General features: G+C 47.6%; 1 protein-coding gene across 3 annotated transcripts in view; it reads left to right on the top strand.

Annotated features, from left to right (window-relative positions):
* The window catches only part of akap12b (A kinase (PRKA) anchor protein 12b), an 89,245-nt gene extending 74,057 nt beyond the window's left edge, over nt 1–15,188 (top strand). Inside the window, exons 1-3 of one of the 3 annotated variants that reach the window (XM_078405553.1) lie at nt 413–579; nt 3,870–10,580; nt 13,825–15,185. In XM_078405553.1, the coding sequence (XP_078261679.1) occupies nt 3,911–10,579 (6,669 nt within the window). In that variant the 5' untranslated portion in view covers nt 413–579; nt 3,870–3,910 and the 3' untranslated portion in view covers nt 10,580; nt 13,825–15,185. Of the gene's footprint in view, nt 1–412; nt 580–3,869; nt 10,581–13,824 lie in introns of those variants that run through there. The other 2 variants (XM_078405550.1, XM_078405551.1) reach the window with 2 other exon arrangements.
* The last annotated feature ends 2,802 nt before the right edge of the window (nt 15,189–17,990 follow it).

Below are 17,990 nucleotides of genomic sequence, written 5' to 3' on the forward strand. Positions count from 1 at the left end.
TAAGTACTTGTGAAAATCACAAAAGGAGACAAAGTGCTGCATTAACTCAGCAGGTCCGGCAGCATCTCTGGAGAACATGGATAGGTGACATTTCGGGTCAAGAACTTTCTTTAAATGTCACCTATCCATGTTCTCAAGAGATGCTGCCTGACCTGAGTTATTACAGAACTTTCTGTCCTTTTGTGTATTAACCAGCATCTGCAGTTCTTTGTTTCTACATTGTGCTTTGAAATTGTCCTTCTGCCCTCCCCCCCCCCCCCCCCCCCCCCCCCGTTATAAAGTGTCAGTACAGGGATCACAGAGCTCAAAGTAAATGGTCTTTTGCCACTATTGCGTGACCTTGATAGTGTGGTATCAGAGAGCCCTCGGCACGGCTGAACAGTGAGATGCTGGATAAAGACTGCATTGCAGAGCCAGCTCAGAGCTGGGAGTGGAGGCTGGTGCGGGGAGTGTATGTGCCTCTGAAGAGAGGCTTGTGATGAGTCAAGTTGCTGCAGCGTGTTGCTCCGTTGCAGAGCTTGCCAGAAGAGCTGCTAGTCACAGCCCCCGGGAGGTGAGCAAGGATTACAGCTCCATCAGGTTTGAAAGACCTTTCCTACTCTGAACTGTGACAATGATTTTTAAAATTTCAGATGGAGTGCGTTTCAGCATCAGAGTAAAGCAAACATGCAGGCACTACAGATGAAATGGGGTGGGGTGGGGTGGGGGGGGAAGAATGAGGGGAGGGGAGGAGAGGAGGTGACAGGGTAAGGGGGGTTGTTGGCAAGGTAAGGGGTGGGGTGTTTGGATGGTGGGATGAGAGGCGTAGGTGGTGGTGTGGATGCTGGGGTAGGAGGGTGGTGGCTGAAGATAGGAAGGAATGGGAGAAACCAGGGACTGCCGATGCTGGATTGCAAAGAACATGAGACTGTCTGTTTCTGAACTTGTCTAACACTGGACAAAATGGCACCTGATTTAGTGGACTCTATACACCAGAAGGTCTGCGGAATCAGAGATGTTGGTGTGATCACTCTGGATAGACTTTCAATTGTGACCCAAAAGCATCTGAAGCCTAGATAATGGATGTATGAAATCAGCAGGGCTAATGTTCTGTAGTGTGCTTCCTGTTCTTGTCAGGCTTCTTTAACCCTTAGTCTGCTGCACTCCACAGTGCTGTTATTGTCAAGGGTGTATTTATCTCTATAGCTGTACGCTTATTATAATGACTGACTTGCACTGTCGGTACAGTTGCAAAGGCATGGCTTCTCCCGTTGGCCCTCTGTTTCAGGGAAGCTCTTTATTGTTGTGCCTGAAATACTTTATAGATACAGCAAGGAAACAGGCCCTTCGGACCACCGAGTTCGACCTGACCAGCGATCACCCCGTATACTATAACACCATCCTCAAGTCATCTCAAGTCTCAAGTCAAGTTTATTTGTCACATACACATAAATGTGCAGTGAAATGAAAGATTACCCACAGTCCAACAACAAGAGCAATAAAAATAAGCAATAACACACACAATCAAACAAAAAGAAACATCCATCACACACACCAGGGACAATTTACAATTTTACCGAAGCCAATTAACCTGCAAACCTGTACGTTTTTGGAGTGGGAGGAAATCAGAGCACCCAGAGAAAACCCACGTGGTCACAGGGAGAAGGTACAAACTCCGTACAGACGGCACCCGTGGTCAGGATCGAACCCGGGTCTCCGGCAGCTGTAAGGCAGCAGGTCGACCGTAGCACCACTGTGCCACCCTAAGCCTCTCAGATTTTGAAGTTTACTCTAATTGGACTCATTGTTTGCCCGTGAGTCTGATATTTATTTACCCGCAATGTTTGCCCCAAGTGTTAAATCCCATGTTTTGTAGTAAGAGGCTCAGGGAGGTTGCCAACTTTGATTCTAAACTGATACAGAGGCAGGAGGTCTGTGGCAATGGTGGATGGATGCTACCAGTCGAGCTCTACAGGGCTTGGTGTTGGTTACTTGATCCCCGATTATAATTTTAACCACCTCTTCACCTCTCCCATCCCACCCCTAGACACCTGGACAGGTACACGGATAGGAAAGGTTTAGAAGGACGTGGGCCAAACATGGACAAATGGAACTAGATTAGATGGGGCATCTTGGTCAGCATAGATGAGTTGGACTGAAGGGCCTGCTACCATGTAGTTTGACTGAATGGTACTATCTTCTATGCAGTTGATCCTGAGGGGGGGAAAATAGACTGCAGGAAGCCACAGATGGCCTGCTAAGTTCTTGGTTCTTGGTCCTCCAAAATATTCCAAATGGAATTTAAAATGGAGGTAGTGGAGTTATGGACTTAAGCAAGAAGGAATTCTTGGAGAAGAGCTGCCTTAAATTTAGTTGAGTCTGGTTGAATAACTAGTAGGGTGAAGACTATTCCATGCTTTAATTGTGCGGGGGAAGAATGAATTGTTACACACATCTGTCTTGACAGCTGTGATCTCAAATTGAATCGAATGCCCTAGGTTGGACAAGGAAGGGCAAATGTTTAATTCAGAAGTGTGAAATAATGTACTTGGAGGTGCAAAATGGGAATGCACAAAAAAAATCAATCAGATCAGTACAAATTTCAGATACAGCAGGGTGCAATGAAATTCCAAATGCCTAATTGGAGTATGTTGGATGGTGTGGGGGGAGATCTTGGATTGTATATTTGCAGATCTTTCTGGAACAGGACAGTGAGAGGTGGAAAGGGGCATTGGATTATTTCCTGTATTATCCAAGGCATAGACCATAAAAGCAGGAAAGCTATTCGGGAACTTTATTCAACATCGGTGAGGACATGGAGTATTTGCTGCCTACAGTCCTGGATACTAGACGACAGGAAAGATGAGATTTTACACTGGAAAGAGAGCAGTGGCACTTCACAAAGATGTTGCCAGGACTAGGAAATGCGAGCTCTGAGGAGAGTTTGGGTCGGGGTGGAACACAGGAAGCTTAATTTTTTTTGTCGATTCCAGCATCTGCAGTCTCTTGTCACGAAAAGGTAGAAATGTAGTTCAGGGTTTGTGACCTTAACTGAAGGACCTTACTTCATGAAGCAGAAGGGGATGTAGCTAACATTGGATGAGTGGAGGTATCAAATTATAGTGGGGGATGACTTAACAGAGGACGCAGGTTTTAATTTTTACACTGGTTGTTAGGCTGCTAATTGCAATGGGCAATGATCGAACTAATGGGGAACACGTTCATGAGGTAATGGTTGTTGACGAGTAGGAATATGAAGGAGTTAAGACCAAGAGTAGAAGGACTACCCTGCAATCATGGTCTCATTCAGAAAGCATTATCCATAAATATATCTATAATGGGTGGGGTAGGGGTGGGGGGAAATATTTAATAGGCACCTGGGGGGCAACTTGACTTACACAAAGGGTGGTAGGTATATGGAACGAGCTGCCGGCTGGAGGTAGTTGAGGCAGGTTCTATCACAACTTTTAAGAAACAGTGAGACAGGTTATAGGGGCAGGACAGGTTTGGAGGGATAGGGACCAAATGCAGGCAGGTAGGACTAGTGTAGATGGGGCATGATAATCAGCATGGGCAAGTTGGGCCAAAGGGCCTGTTTCCATGCTGTATGACTCTGACTCTGTAAATTCTAAATACTGGCACTGTGCAAAACCAGGGTTTCCACATCAATCACCTTAAATCTGCAATAAATGCCTTTCCAGAAAGGGCAAAGCATTTTAACACATAATCCAAGTGGAGTTGTTGCATGAACAAGGATTCAGAGTTCAGCTTGAGTGGTGGTTGGCTTTGGGATCTCTATTTGAACAGCATACTTGAAAATTGGGTTCATTGTCTTTTGTATACCGTCAAAAGTCTGGTTCTGTGACGTGACTTGGGTATTTGTGTTGCAGTTGGACAAGGAGACCCTGCGGTTGTATCCGAAGTGGAAGAGATGGAGGAAATGGAGTTAAACCAGGAGGAGGTGCCGATCGAGAGTGAAGGCGGAGAGCAGATCAACGCCCAGGAGGGAGGGGACTTGCACGAAGACAAGGGAGAGCAGGCCGAGGAAGTGCAGGCAGCTGAGATTGGCTTCAAGAAGGTCTTCAAGTTTGTCGGCTTGAAGTTCACCATGAAGAAGGAGAAGTCGGTGAAGCCTGAGCCCGTCCAGCTGCTCACCATGACCAGGGAAGAAAACGGCAGGGCAGGAGAAACGGGCGGTGAATCCCAGCAAGTAGTGGCAGGAGGCACAGAAGCCAATGGAAGCCCCACCGATGAGGCCGAGGGAAGTCCACCAGAGATCCTCTCGCCGGAAAAAGTGGAAGAGAACGTTGTGCAAGAAGAAACCAAACCACCAGACGCCGAGGAGCCCCCGGCAACCGCGGAGCCCCCGTCAACCGCGGAGCCCCCGGCAACCGCGGAGCCCCCGGCAACCGCGGAGCCCAGTGCCAACACAGCAGAGAACCCTGCCGTCGACTCTCCGCTCAAGAGATTTTTCAAGCAGGGCTTTTTCTCGGGGTTGCGAAGGAAGCAGAGTTTCAAGAAGGCCAAGGATGAGCCGCTCATCATCGGGGAGAAGACGGAAGCAAACGGGGAGCAAGCTGGTGCCGCTGAGGCTGGGGGGAGCGGGGAGATGGAGCACGGACCTGAGGCACAGCCTTCCACTTCCCAGGAAGCAGCCGAAGTCCTGGCTGCTCAAGCGCCGGAAGAAAATCGAGGGGGAGAGGAGGACTTTGAAGATCTCACCTCAGAGTTAGCATGCGTTAGGGTGGCAAGCGAGCCACCGACCATGGTGGAAAGCAAGACCTCACAAGCTAAAGAGGTTGGTGTCCCCGCGGAGAACTTGGTTGCCACTGATACAGGGACGGGTCAGGTCATCTTCAGCGGTGGAAAATCACCAGAGGGAGCAGTGGTTGCAGAGTCCGCTGCCCCCAAAGCCACGACGGAGCTTCAAGCCCAACACGAGGAGATGGCCCAAGAGAAACCTTCAGAACCAATTGCCGCCGAGGGTGAGCTCCTGTCTTCACAAAGGTCAAAGCATCAAGATAGTCCACTGAAGAAGCTTCTCAAAAGCAGCAGCATCAAAAAACTGTCCGGCAAGAAGGCAAAAGGCAAGAAAGGGGAGTCCAGAGCAGGGGACACTGACGACGAGGCAAAACTGCAGTCCTCGACCGAATCCGAAGGCAGCCCCGATGGCCAAAAGCCGGACAGCCCGCCGACATTCCCGGAGGAAACGGGCAAGGGAATCTCGGCAGAGGTGACGGAATCGGGTTTGTTGCCCGCAGAGCAGGAGGAGGTAAACGGCGGTGCTGACGGGGAGAGGAGGAAGGAAGCCATCACTGCCTGGGCCTCCTTCAAGAAGCTGGTGACCCCCAGGAAACGATCCAAAGGGCCGTCGGAGAGCGACCGAGACGACGAGCAGAACGACAAGGCGAAGAGCGCCACCATCTCCTCTGTGGAGAGCAATGGCTCCGAGAAGCAAGAAGAACCCAAGTCCAATGGCGAGGAGCAGAAGTTGGAACGGAGCATCGAGGACCCAAAGAAGAAAGCGGATGCCCCCGTGACTTGGGAGGCGTTGATCTGCGTCGGGTCATCCAAGAAAAGGACGAGGAAACTGTCCGAGTCGGAGCTTCAGAAGTCAAACGAGGAGGCCCAAAGTCCAGAGGGAAATGGCCAAGTACAAGACAGTACAGAGGAGATGAAAGTCAGCAGCCCACAAGCACCTGAACAGGAGCAAGGAGGAACATCTCCGGAATGTGCTGAGAGTCCTGTGGAAGGTGAGGCTACAGAAGCGGCCATCTCCACTTGGGAATCCTTCAAGAGAATGGTGACCTCCAGGCGTAAGTCAAAGTCCAAGCTGGAAGAGCGCGTGGAGGAATCCGTACCTTGCCCGGAAGCCGCTCTTCCAGAAGCTGAGGCCGGCAAGGAAGAATCCTGGGTGAATCTGAAGAAACTGATACCGGGCAGAAAAAAGAAGAGGTCGGACGCTAAAGGAGAGCAACTTCAGGGCGAGCTCGTGGACAAAGAGGCAGAGTTTGGAGGAAGCAAGAGCGAAGATGAATCGGAGACACCGGCGGTGGTGCCACTCTCCGAGTACGATGCCGTGGACGATCAGAAAGAGCACGAGGAGAGGCTGAGAGCAGGGCCCGAGGCGGTTCCAAAGGTGGATGGAGTTATCACCACCTCTGATGCCGCTCAAACAGGGGAACTGGGCGGTGAGCAGACCGCCGCAGGGGAACCTGGATCTCTGGATGCCATCAAGAGCAGCGTGGACGAGAGGTCTCCCTCGTGGATATCGGTGGCTGTTTCGGAGATAATCGAGGAGGTGGTTGAAGATCAGGTCGCTGAGGAGGCCCTGGCGGTAAAGAAGCAAACGGAGGATGGTCCCAAACCTGTGCCGGTGGAGGAGGCAGGTGAGGTCGCTCCAGATGAGGTGGCCGAGGAAGCTCGGGCGGCCGTCGCCAAGGGAGCAGCGGCAGTGGACCACCCGGCAGACGAGTCGTTCACCGAGGAGACGGCCGAGATGGTCTCGGCGGTCTCCCAGCTGACGGAGACGCCGGTGACTACGGCAGAGGGCACGCCCGTCCAAGAGGACGAGGCTGTGGTGAGCAGGCAAACCCAGGAGGTGCTGGAAGAGGCTGCGGAGAAGGTGAAGCTGGTCGGGTCCTGCCACACCCCGGCCGGCACGCAGGTTGCTGAGTCGGGGCCGGAGATTCCCACCGGGAAGATGCCGTGCAAACAGGAGCCGCTCGCTGCTGAGGTACTGGCGGCAGATTGTGGAGAGAAAGCAGCCGAGCAGATCTCCGAAGCAGCGATCACTGGGTCTCCCGCACCGGGCGACGTCCAGGGGGGACCTGTTGAAGTGATCGTGCCAGCCGTGCAGCAGGGGGCAGCCGTGCAGGGGACCGAGGCGGAGAGCAGCGCCGCAGCTGCAGTGGTGCAGGAGGTGGAAACGCTTGCAGAGCATGCCGGTGAAGAGATGTCGTCCGCGATCAACAAGAACGTCGTGACCCACGAGAGCACGACAACCACAACTATGAGCAAGGGCCTGGCCACCTTGGTAAAGGAGGTGAGGACCGAAATAGTGGAAATTGTACGGGAGACCCGCACTTCGGAAACTGGCCACGGAGTGGACATTGAGGAACCAGAGGTTGCTGGGGAGCAGTCTGTCAAGGCCACCGAGGAGGGATATCAGACAGAACACCGGACAACTGATCTTTCACCTGTGCAGGCGGAGAAGACAGAGGCAGAGCCAGTGGTGAAAAGTGGAGAGGCTGAGGTAACCCCAGAACCAGTCAGCAGGGATGAAGAGGCAGCAATGGAGCAAGTGGGTGACGTGACTCCAGGGGATGCCGAACAGGAGAGAGTAGGAAGGGTTGAAGCTGCTTCTGTGGACGTCATTGACAATGCTCCAGAGATGGGGGCGGAGAAGACCTTGGGCGAGGGCTCGGAGGATGCAGGTGTCCAGGAGGTTGAGAAGGAGCAGGAACAGAGTGCAGAAGCCCCAGCAAAGGTCGAAGAGGGTGTGATTGAGACGGTGCTTGTTGAAGAGACTGGGCAAATCGCGGAGCCAGTGGACGTGAGCGCAGTCGAGACTTGTGAAGAGCACATTGAGGTTACCCCAGCAAGTGTGACTGAGGTTCTACATGGTGAAGAAACCAACCAAATCACTGCAGCAGAAGGGAGCAAGACTGAGAGTCGTGTCGAGCCTGTTGAAGCCATTTCAGCAGTGGGAGTGACCGAGAGGGTGTGTGGTGAAGGGACCACTGAACTCGCTCCAGTGGGAGTAACAGAAGCTCTACTGGGCGAAGAACCCGTTGAAATCTCTCCAGCACTGGGAGTAACCGAGGGGCTGTGTAATGAAGAAACGATTGAACTCGCTCCTGTGGGAGTAGTTGAGGCTCAATTAGGTGAAGAGGCCATTGAGATCACTCCTGCACTCGGAGTGACAGAGGTGATGTTCAGAGAAGTCAATAAAACTAGTCAGGAGGTGGCAGCGGAGGGGGTGTGCGGTGACGAGACGACTGTGATCACTCTGGTGGGAGTAACAGAGATGATAGTTGGTGAAGAACTTGCTGATATCAGCCGGGTGGATTTAACTGGGGTTGTACCTGGTGAGGAACCCATTGAAATGGCTCCAACAGTGGGAGTGACGCAGGTGGTATGCAGCGAGGAGGCCTCCAAAATCACTCCAGCCGTTGTCTCGGAGGCACTGCCTTGTGAAGAGCCCGTCAAAATCTTTCCAACAGTCAGAATGGAGGAGCCAGTGTGCAGTGAAAACACAACGGAACTCCCTGCATTGGGAGCTGCGAAGATTGCATCAGCTGAGGAGCCCGTCAAAATCACTCACGTGAGTGTGGCTGACGTTCTAGCTGAAGAGACGAGCAAAGTCACCTCTCTCGATCTATCTGAAGTTTTACCTGGTGAAGAGAAGATGGAAATTGCCCCGGTGGTAGTAACCACGGTGTGTGCTGAAGAGACCATTGAAGTTGCACCAGTGGTGGGAGCGGATGTGGCGCGTAGTGAAGTGGCTCCAGTGGAGGGGAGAGTAGAAGAGAGGAAGAGTGAACCCAGGGAAGGAGAAGGTAATGCTCCGCAGGAGGGGGCAAGTGATAGAACCGAGGGGCAAGTACAACAGGTAATCATCTCTGAAGTAGAGCAGTTCGTGGCCGTTGAGATCCTGCAACAGACCGTGGACGTCCGGCAGGATCAGCGAGTTGTTGCAGAGAAGCAGGAAACGAGAATGGAAGAAGTAGTCTGTGAAGAGCTTGCTGAAGAGCAGAGAGCTCAGGAACCTCCTGCTGATGCCATGGGTTCAGCCCCACAAATCCTATTGCCCACCACCATTGAAGGGCCATGCAAAGTAACCAACAAAACCACCATAATTAAAGTTGCAAGCGTCGTTGTGACCAGTGAAGCTGTCTGTGATGTGCTGGAAGGCATGAAGCCCGTACAGCCCAAAATTGAAGAGACTCGCCTTCCCTCCGAAGAAATGGACACTGGGTTGGTTGAGGTGTCCAGAGGTCGCTGTGAAACCCCACCAAGGGAGCAGCCTGAAGAACTACTCGTGGAAATGGCCGCAACAGAGGCAGCAACCAAACACGTTGAAACGGAAGTGACTAGCGAGCCACTGAACACGACCAACGGAGGTGAAAGTCTGAGCCCCGAGCGAGCTACAGGTGTGGTTGAGCCTTCGGGCGATGCGGAGGGTAAACTGCCCTCCCTGGGCAAGGATGAACCAGCACAGGGTGAACACCAGTCCCCCGAAAAGATGCCATTTACAGCGGGCGACCTTGTCCAAAGTGACCAGCTGTCCGTGCGTGCCCCCAATGTTCTAAATATGGCTGCTTCTATGCTACTTAAAAACGTTGAGTCGGTCAAACCACAGGCTGAGGTCGAGTTCAGTCACGCAACCGTCAAACTAGTTACTGAAACAATCTGTCCAACTGCTGAAAGTGCCCCCAAAGTCACATTACACGCTGCTTCTATTACTGATGAATGCCGAGCTATACAGAACGAGACGGTGACCCCAATGGAGGACCTTCCTATAGATAAGAGTTCAGAGTCTTGTAAGGAGACTTTCCTTGTGACTGCACTTTCTGTGGAGGAGCGGGTCATCACGGAGACGGTAACAACGGCAGCGGCAGAGGTTCCAGAGCAGTGTGGTGCGGATCGAGTCGTGCTTCCATCTGAGGATGTTAATCGAACGTCAATAGCAGTGACTGCGGCTGTCATTGTGGACGCTGCAATAGAAATGGCCTCAGGCTGCTTGTCGGGCAGTGCCGAGGGCTCTAAGATGGGCTCAACCCTCGATGGACAAACGGTAAAGAGCTTTGTGAAGGAACAACGTAAGCCTCAGCCGGCTGACTGCAAAATCAAAGAAAATGTTGCACTGAGATCGGAGTGTTTGGAAGTGCAGAACGAGGTAGAAGCAAGTCAGACTCTGGCGTCTGAAGAGCTGAACATGCAAACTGCTCAGGCTCTCACTCAAGATGCTCTGGTAGTTGTTCAGCTGCAGGGACAAGAGGGTACAAAGGAGGAGGCAAACGTACCAGGGCCACAAAAGGATCTGGCGATTGAAGGAACAGGTGAAGTGGTTGATCATAGATTGAAGACTTCAGGAAGTAAGGGCATTGAAGAAGGAAAAGTGGTAATGCAGTCAGCGGAGATGGTGCCCGAGACGACTGTAAGAGCTGACCAGGTGCCAATTGAGACTGAAACTCCTCCATCAGTGCACACTAAGCAAGCAAAGGAATTATCTGATGGTACTTTAGACAATATTTCAGTCTCTCCAGATGTGATCAAAGCTGAAAGTTGCTCTTCCCTGGAGGAGCCTGAAGGAATATTTCATTCCACGGAAATGGTAGAGAGAATCAAACTCGAAACAACCCAGCCTCTAGCTGAAGAGAGAAATGACGTACAAGGCAGAATGATCTCATTGACTGAAGAATTAGCAAATGAAAACCTGGCTACAATTGAGGTGGAAACCAGGGTTCTAATAGAGGGCGAAGAGACGGGCCAAAATCAGTCACCGGGAACAAATGAAAAGAAAAGCCAGGAAGCGGAGACTAAGCCAGCTACTTTAGAATTTGTAAAAGATGCAGCGGAAAAAACACCCTCTTGAGGCAAGTGAAGCTCATTTTGTGGAAAATAAATCTTGATTTTGTGGAAAATAAATCTTGATTTTGTGGAAAATAAATCTTTTTTGTCCACTAAGCGTTTTCACTCAACGATAGATTAAATGATTCAATTGTTCTACAGCTCTATGGGCAAAAGGGGACTATTTTAGGTGGGACTTCGTCGTCGGCATGGGTGAGTTGTGCTGTATGGCTCTGACTCAAAAGTCTTAATTTAAACTCCAAATTTTAACCCTTATAGCTTTCATTAAAACTCCAAATTCTTGATCAGAGTTAAACAGAATTTCAACAGACTTTAAAAAAAAAAATTTAATTTAAAATTTAGATTGAAGCTCGTTATCTTTTACATTGGGCATCCCAGAAAACTTTGTGGCTAATTAAGTATGTATTTATGTGCCAAGATATTTTAAGTTGTATTTAACCCAATCTAAATGAATGCAGGTATTGGAAGATTTCACAAACGGAACGGAAAAATTACCACACAATTTGGGAGAATAGATATTAGTTTCAAAGGAGAACTGACCTGTTCTTTGAACAGCGCCATAGGTTCTATTTCAGTAAACCCTCGTTATCATGGACCTCTTTATAAGGGATTTTGGTTAGAGCAGACAGACCTAACCAGGCCAGGCTGCCGATGCCACCCCTAGCCCGCACCGACTTCCCGCCTGTTTCCCAGCCATGCCTGCCATCGCCAACCAGCATTCCAGCTGCCCGTGGGCAGCAACCAGCGACTCTGCCGATCCTCGCCTTTCCCGTGGCTAGTAGCAGCCTGGATTCCAGGCCCAGTTCCAGACCGAAGGCCTGCAGGATCTCGACCCAAAATGTCACCTATCCTCTGTTCTCCAGAGATACTGCCAGATCTGCTGAGTTACTCCAGCACTCTCTCTCTCCTTTTGTGTATTAACCAGCATCTGCAGTTCTTTCTACTATGCTAATACTCAGTTAAAGCAGGTAATCAGCCTTAATGGAACGCCATCCATAACACCCCCAGTTCTGTTATAACGAGGGTTTACTGTACATTAAGAAAATAACTGCAGATGCTGGTACAAATCGAAGGTATTTATTCATAAAATACTGGAGTAACTCAGCAGGTTAGGCAGCATCCCAGGAGAGAAGGAATGGGTGACGTTTCGGGTCGAGACCCTTCTTCAGACTCAAAGTCTGAAGATGGGTCTCGACCCGAAACGTCACCCATTCCTTCTCCTGAGATGCTGCCTGACCTGCTGAGTTACTCCAGCATTTTGTGAATAAATGTTTACTGCACATTTGTTGATGTGACTGAGTAACGCTTCTGTTTAAAATCTATTGGAAAACCTATTTTAGTGCTAGAGTATCAAGTCTGGATTATGTTTGGAAGAGTCGGAGTTATACTCTTTGTCTTATGCCACCCAGCCAACCTGCTATCCATGCTAGTGTCTGCCCTTTGATGCGGTGGGCAGCCTTATGTGTGGCACCTCATCAAAGGCTTTCTGAAAATCTAAATAAACCACATCTACTGATTGACTGTCCTGCTATTTACCTTTTCAAAGAATTCCAGCAAATTTGTCAAGCAAGACCTCCCCTTCACAAAGCTATGCTGACTTTGGCCTATTATCGTGAACCTCCATAATCTCATCCTTTGTAATGGACTCTTAAAATCTTACCAACCACCGAAGTCAGACTATAGTTCCCACTATTCTGCCCTGCTCCCTTTTTGTGCAGTGGGGTAATATTGGCGATGTTCCAATCATCTGGGACTACTCCTTCCTGACTTGTGATTCCTGAAATATCACTATCAATGCCTCCACAATCTCTCAAGCCACCTCTATCAGAACCCTCGGGTGCAGTCCAGGTGACTTACCCACCTTCCCAAGCGCCTAAATCCCTGGCAATAGCCATTCCACTAACTTCTACCACCCGACTCTTGAATTTCAGGCACATTGCTGGCGTCTTCCACTCTAAAAAAGTTATTCAACTCCTCTGCCATTTCTTTATTCCCCATTACCACTTCTCCTGCATCATTCTCCAGCGGTCCAACGTCCACTCTTGCCTCTTTCTTGCTCTTTGTATAACTGAAGAAACCCTTGTTATCCTCTTTTATATTATTGGCTAGCTTCCCTTCGTATTTCATCTTTTCTCCTCGTATTGTCTTTTTAGTTACCATCTTGCTTCCAAATCCTCTGGCTTCCCACTAATCTTTGCTATGTTATACGTTTTCTCTTTTAGTTTAATGCTGTCCGTGACTTCCCTTGTCAGCCTCGATCGCCTCTTTCTCGCCTTAGAATCCTTCTTCCTCTTTGGAATGAAAAGATCCTACATCTTCCAGATTATTCCCAGAAATTCCTGCCATTGCTGTTCCACCGTTATCCCTGCTAGGGTCCCTTTCCAGCCAACTTTGGCCAGCCCTGCCCTCATGCCTCTGTAGTCCCCTTTCCCCAGCTGCAATACCAACACATCTGATTTCACCTTCTCCCTCTCAAATTGCAGATTAAATTGTTAATTGAAGTTCAGTGAATTGTTGTGACAATTGTTGAAGAGCTCTTGCAAGCCCTTCCCAGTAGCTCTCGTTTCACTCCTGCCATCGGGAAAAAGGTATAGGAGCCGGATAACTAATGTCCGGGTTCAGGAGCAGGTTCTTCCCAACCATTAAACACTAACTTCCAACTAAGCTCTGAACCACATAGACTTGGGGAGATTGTTTTTGTCTTTGCACTATTATTGTGTTTTTTTCATATACCAAGCCTTTTTATTATGGTGTTTGCAGAGTACCATGCTTACCAAAGTACCATACTTGCTGCTGCAAGTTAAGAATTTTTGTTCAGTTTTGGGACATACGACAATAAAACACTTGACCCTTGTGTAGGAACGAATTGCAGATGCTGGTCTACATTATAGACACAAAATGCTGGAGTAACTCAGTGGGACAGGCTCTGAGGAAGGGTCTTGACCCAAAACATCACCTTTCTCCAGAGATGCTGCCTAACCCGCTGACTTACTCCAACATTTTGTGTCCATCTTCAGTGTAAACCAGCATCTGCAGTTCATTCTTCCACATATTTTTCTCAGTTTGGAGCAAAATCTCGCTGACTTAAGTTTTCCTTTGCTTTCGAGTTGATGTCAATGGTTTATTTGTCTTGGTTTTTGCATCGTGTGTAAATGTAGTATAAAGTCTGATCTGACACAGCAGTCAAGGTTGCTGTGACAATTGAATTGTGACTGTGAGACTAACGTTTGCCTGTGAATGTAATTGCAGATTTCCAAACAATGGGAGAACTGAATGAGAAGCCAGGGGGAATCTGAGAATCTTGCTCTACTGTGACAAGACCTTGTACCACTGTCGTGATGGTCCTGTTAATTGACAATCCTGAATCAGTTCAAGAGCTTTACCTACACTAATAATTATGTAATCTAATGTTTTTTGCTTTTAACCTGATCTGATGATAAATGCGACGTGTGATGTTGAAGCAATGCTGCTTCCCCACGGCCTGCAGGTTGCATGTGGGGAAGGGAGTTGTAATCGGAACATTCTGGGAATGGTTGCAGTATTTGTCCACAGAACTAGATGAAAGACTCCTTTATAATATTGCTTAATGTGAAACTTAATTCTGAAAATATCCTGAAAATACTGGCATCCTCATTGGTTTGATTAGAACACTGTGGAATGTTTTGAAGTCCCCTCTAAATTGTCTAGGGCTTGGTTCTTGATGTTTGCCAAAGTATTCAAGTGGAACAAACCTCTTGTCTTTGGATATGAGTGAAATAGTCCTAAAGTGACACACATTGGCCTGAACTCAGAGCCTGACGTAACTGAACTGCATTGTGAGGGGCAACAAGATTTTTAAATCCCATGGAGAGGTAGTGTATTGTTCAGGTTTGATGAGCCATGCAATGTTTCTGAACCAAGGTTATAGTTTTACCAAATCTGTCACCAATTCACACAAAGATGACATACAATTGCCTCTGGCTAGTTATTTTCAACTGTTGGATTGTAAGAATTGAAGTGGTGTTGTCTAAGGGAGTTGTCTAAGCAAAGGCCAAGTTCACAAAAAAAAAATTGTTTCACCATGAATTGAAGATCCATTACACTGGGTTACTGGTTGAGGTTTGTTTAGATTCCTATAACTTCCTATGATGTGCCTTGGTATTGCATACTATTAATGCTCAACACTTCATTGTATCATTATGGTTTTGATGTTTCATGTCTTTGTGAAGACCCCCCCCACAATAAATATGCTTCCTATTATTAAAGCAACATTGGGAGTCGATTGTCCAGGTTGGATAGTCCTTCCAGCTCACTCTCCTCTCCCTTGATAAACCCACCGCCCGAGTGTTAACACATCACTGTCCAGTTCCTGTCTCGTGTTAGTGACATTTTTCAGTATGCCATTAGATTAACATGGCAATTACTGTACACAGATTCGCCTCATTTTATTAACCAGGGCAGGAGCCACAAAGAGCTGTTCTCATTAATACTGCTGTGCTTTTATAACTGAATGTGAAATTGATATTTGTACAAATTGTATTACCCATGTACCTAAGCCATATTGGAATACTTCTACAAATAAAGTAATATTAGCATTAACATTTTTGTGCTTGCCCGACTGAACATGGAATGGAGGTATAAGAGACTGCAGACGCTGGAATCTGTAGCCAAGGAAGGAGAGGTGCTGGAGAAGCCCAGCAGGTCAGACAGTATTTGTGGGTTGAAAATAGGCAGTCAGTGTTTCAGGTACAGGGCTCGCACAGTTGCTGTCTTACAGCGCCAGACACCGGGGTTCAATTCTGACTACGGGTGCTGTCTGCACGGAGTTTGCACATTCTCCCTGTGACCTCTTGGGGTTTTCTCCGGGTGCTCCGGTTTCCTTCCACACTTCAAAGACGTACCCGTTTGAAGGTTAATTGGATTCTGTAAAGTGTAAATTGTCCCTAGTGTGTAGGATAGTGCTGGTGTACGGGGTGATCGCTGGTCAACATGAAATCGGTGGGCTGAAGAGCCCATTTCCATCCTGCATCCATAAAGCCAAAAGGTAGAGAAATGGACGATAAGGAGGTGGAGGGGATAGGCCAAGAGCTTACAATGGGCAGAAATTTAAAATGGTTGGTAATTGGGAGATCCAGAGAGCGACAACAGATGGAGCACTGGTGCTTGGCAAAGTCGGCTGCATTTGGTCTTGGAGAGGTGCAGGTGAATCTTGTCTCTCCTGGAAGGGTTGTTTAGGTCCCTGACTAGAGGTTAGGGAAGAGGTATGAGGATGGGTGATATACTTATGATTGCTGACAAAAGTGTCTGGGAAGGGAGAGGCTTGGATGGGAAATGAATAGCAAACCAGGGAGTTGCAGGGAAAGTTGTGCCTCCGGAAAGCAGGAGGTGAGAAGGGGAAGATGTAACTCGGAGTAGGATCATGATGTAGCTGGCAGAAATATCAAAGAATAATCTGCTGTATGTAGAGGGTGGTAGGGAGAAAGGTCTGGGGTTAGGTGGGGTGAGAGCAGAAGTGCAGGGTATAGAGAACAGATGGTTGTGGACGCCAGTGGATAGTCTCCTGCGATGGAGACTTAAGAAAGGTGAGAGAGGTGTTGGAAATGATACAAGTACATTTGAGGGCAGATTAGGGGTGAAGCTGATGAAAGTTAGTTGTGCACTGGTGCAGAAGGCAGCATCAATGCAGCCATCAGTATAGCTGTTAGAGATGGGAAGTTATTCTAGAGTAGACTTGGGACAATGATTACTCCATGGAGTCAATAAAGAGGCAGGCATAGCTAGGACCCTAGGTTAATTGACTGGGTAAATGTAAAAATTGTCCCTAGTGTGTGTAGGATAGTGTTAGTGTGCGGGGATCACTGGGCGGTGCGGACTTGGTGGGCCGAAAAGGCCTGTTTCCGCGCTGTATCTGAAATATGAAAAAATATATATATATATGAAAGTGCTTATGAAGACATCTTTGATTTGTTTGAAGTGGGAGGATTCAAAAGAGAAACTGTAGGATGAGAAGTTACACCAGATAAAGGAGTGTTAGCAGAGGGGAACTGGTTGGATCTATGTCGCAGAAATAAGCAGACACTAGCATTAGTCCTTGTGCCAATCTACATGTTACAACTTGCCAATTTGAAAAGATCCATCCATCCCAATGTTTTCTGTTACCAATTTATCCATGCATTTCAATATTTACACCTGACATTGTGAACTCTTGCATCTTTTTTTTCAGTGCTTTCTATGAATCAAAATGTACTACATTACTAGTCTCCACTTTATCCACCCTGCTTGTGTTCAGAAAATTCTAATTTTGTCAAATAGGATTTCCTTTTCATAACTACAATGATGCTGACTGCTTGACTGTGTACATGATTTTCAAAAAGTTCTCTTCATACTTAATGAACTCTTTAAAGACCTGTTGTGCTATCTGGACCAGTTTCCTTATTTTTATGAAGAGGAAATGCTCCAATTTGGTGTACTCTGGTTACTGAACTCTGAACCATTCAGAATTTTGAACATCTAATAATTCTCTAAGAATAACCACTGGCTCGTCATCCTATCAAAAAAGCTAAACTTAGAAATGAACACTAATCTGGATGGCCTAATCAATGTGTTTATGAAGCTTTTGCATTTTGTTTCTATCATTTTTTAAAGAGTTAAGGATTTTGCTTTTTAAACAAACATTTCAACTCATCCAGCCATCTTAAGGATTCGACTGCTTATTCTTCTCAGGTCTCAAATGTTGTACAATGTTCTTTACATTTTCTCTTATTCTTCCCATATGTTTCGTCTCATTTTGTTATTCCTCAATTTACAGATGCTTGATTTCTGAATTTGTAATGATACCTTTTAATGTTTTCGGGTAGTGACTTTGATTCTCTTGCTATAGTAGTGTGTGTGCCACACTGTCTCAAAGGAATACATGATCAAACACTCTCCAAGAACACATGAATGGCTGAGGTGTGGGTTGTAAACCCTGCACTCCCTCAGCATTCAAAAACAAAAAAAAATATTTACTGCTGCGCTACAAAAAACTTTAAGCTGTGGGATGTTGTTTCAGGGTTAGGTAGACCAAGGGTATGGTTTCAGATGAAATATTCCCTTAGGTAGTTTGTCTCTTACTGAGTAGTCAAATTTAGAGCAAAAGAAGCACGTTATACTAGAAAGTTTATTTAGCTTAATGATATCATCCTTATGCACGAGTGGTGAGATTTCCACCAAAAATAAATTTGATCCAATTCCAAAGGCTAGTGAGTTTTTACATTATTGGGATTTGGGTGTTTTCAGTGGGCCACTGTCTTGAACTGCTTCAATTCTTCTGGTAACAATACTCTAAATGTGCTGTAGGGTAATAAGTTCAAGGTTTAGACCCAAGGACAATGAAAGGCTGAGAATAGAGTCTGAGTCATATAGAATGGAAATGGGTCCTTCAGCCCAACTCACTC

Source organism: Rhinoraja longicauda, chromosome 9, assembly GCF_053455715.1.
Source record: "Rhinoraja longicauda isolate Sanriku21f chromosome 9, sRhiLon1.1, whole genome shotgun sequence".
Classification (NCBI taxonomy): Eukaryota; Metazoa; Chordata; class Chondrichthyes; order Rajiformes; family Arhynchobatidae; genus Rhinoraja; species Rhinoraja longicauda.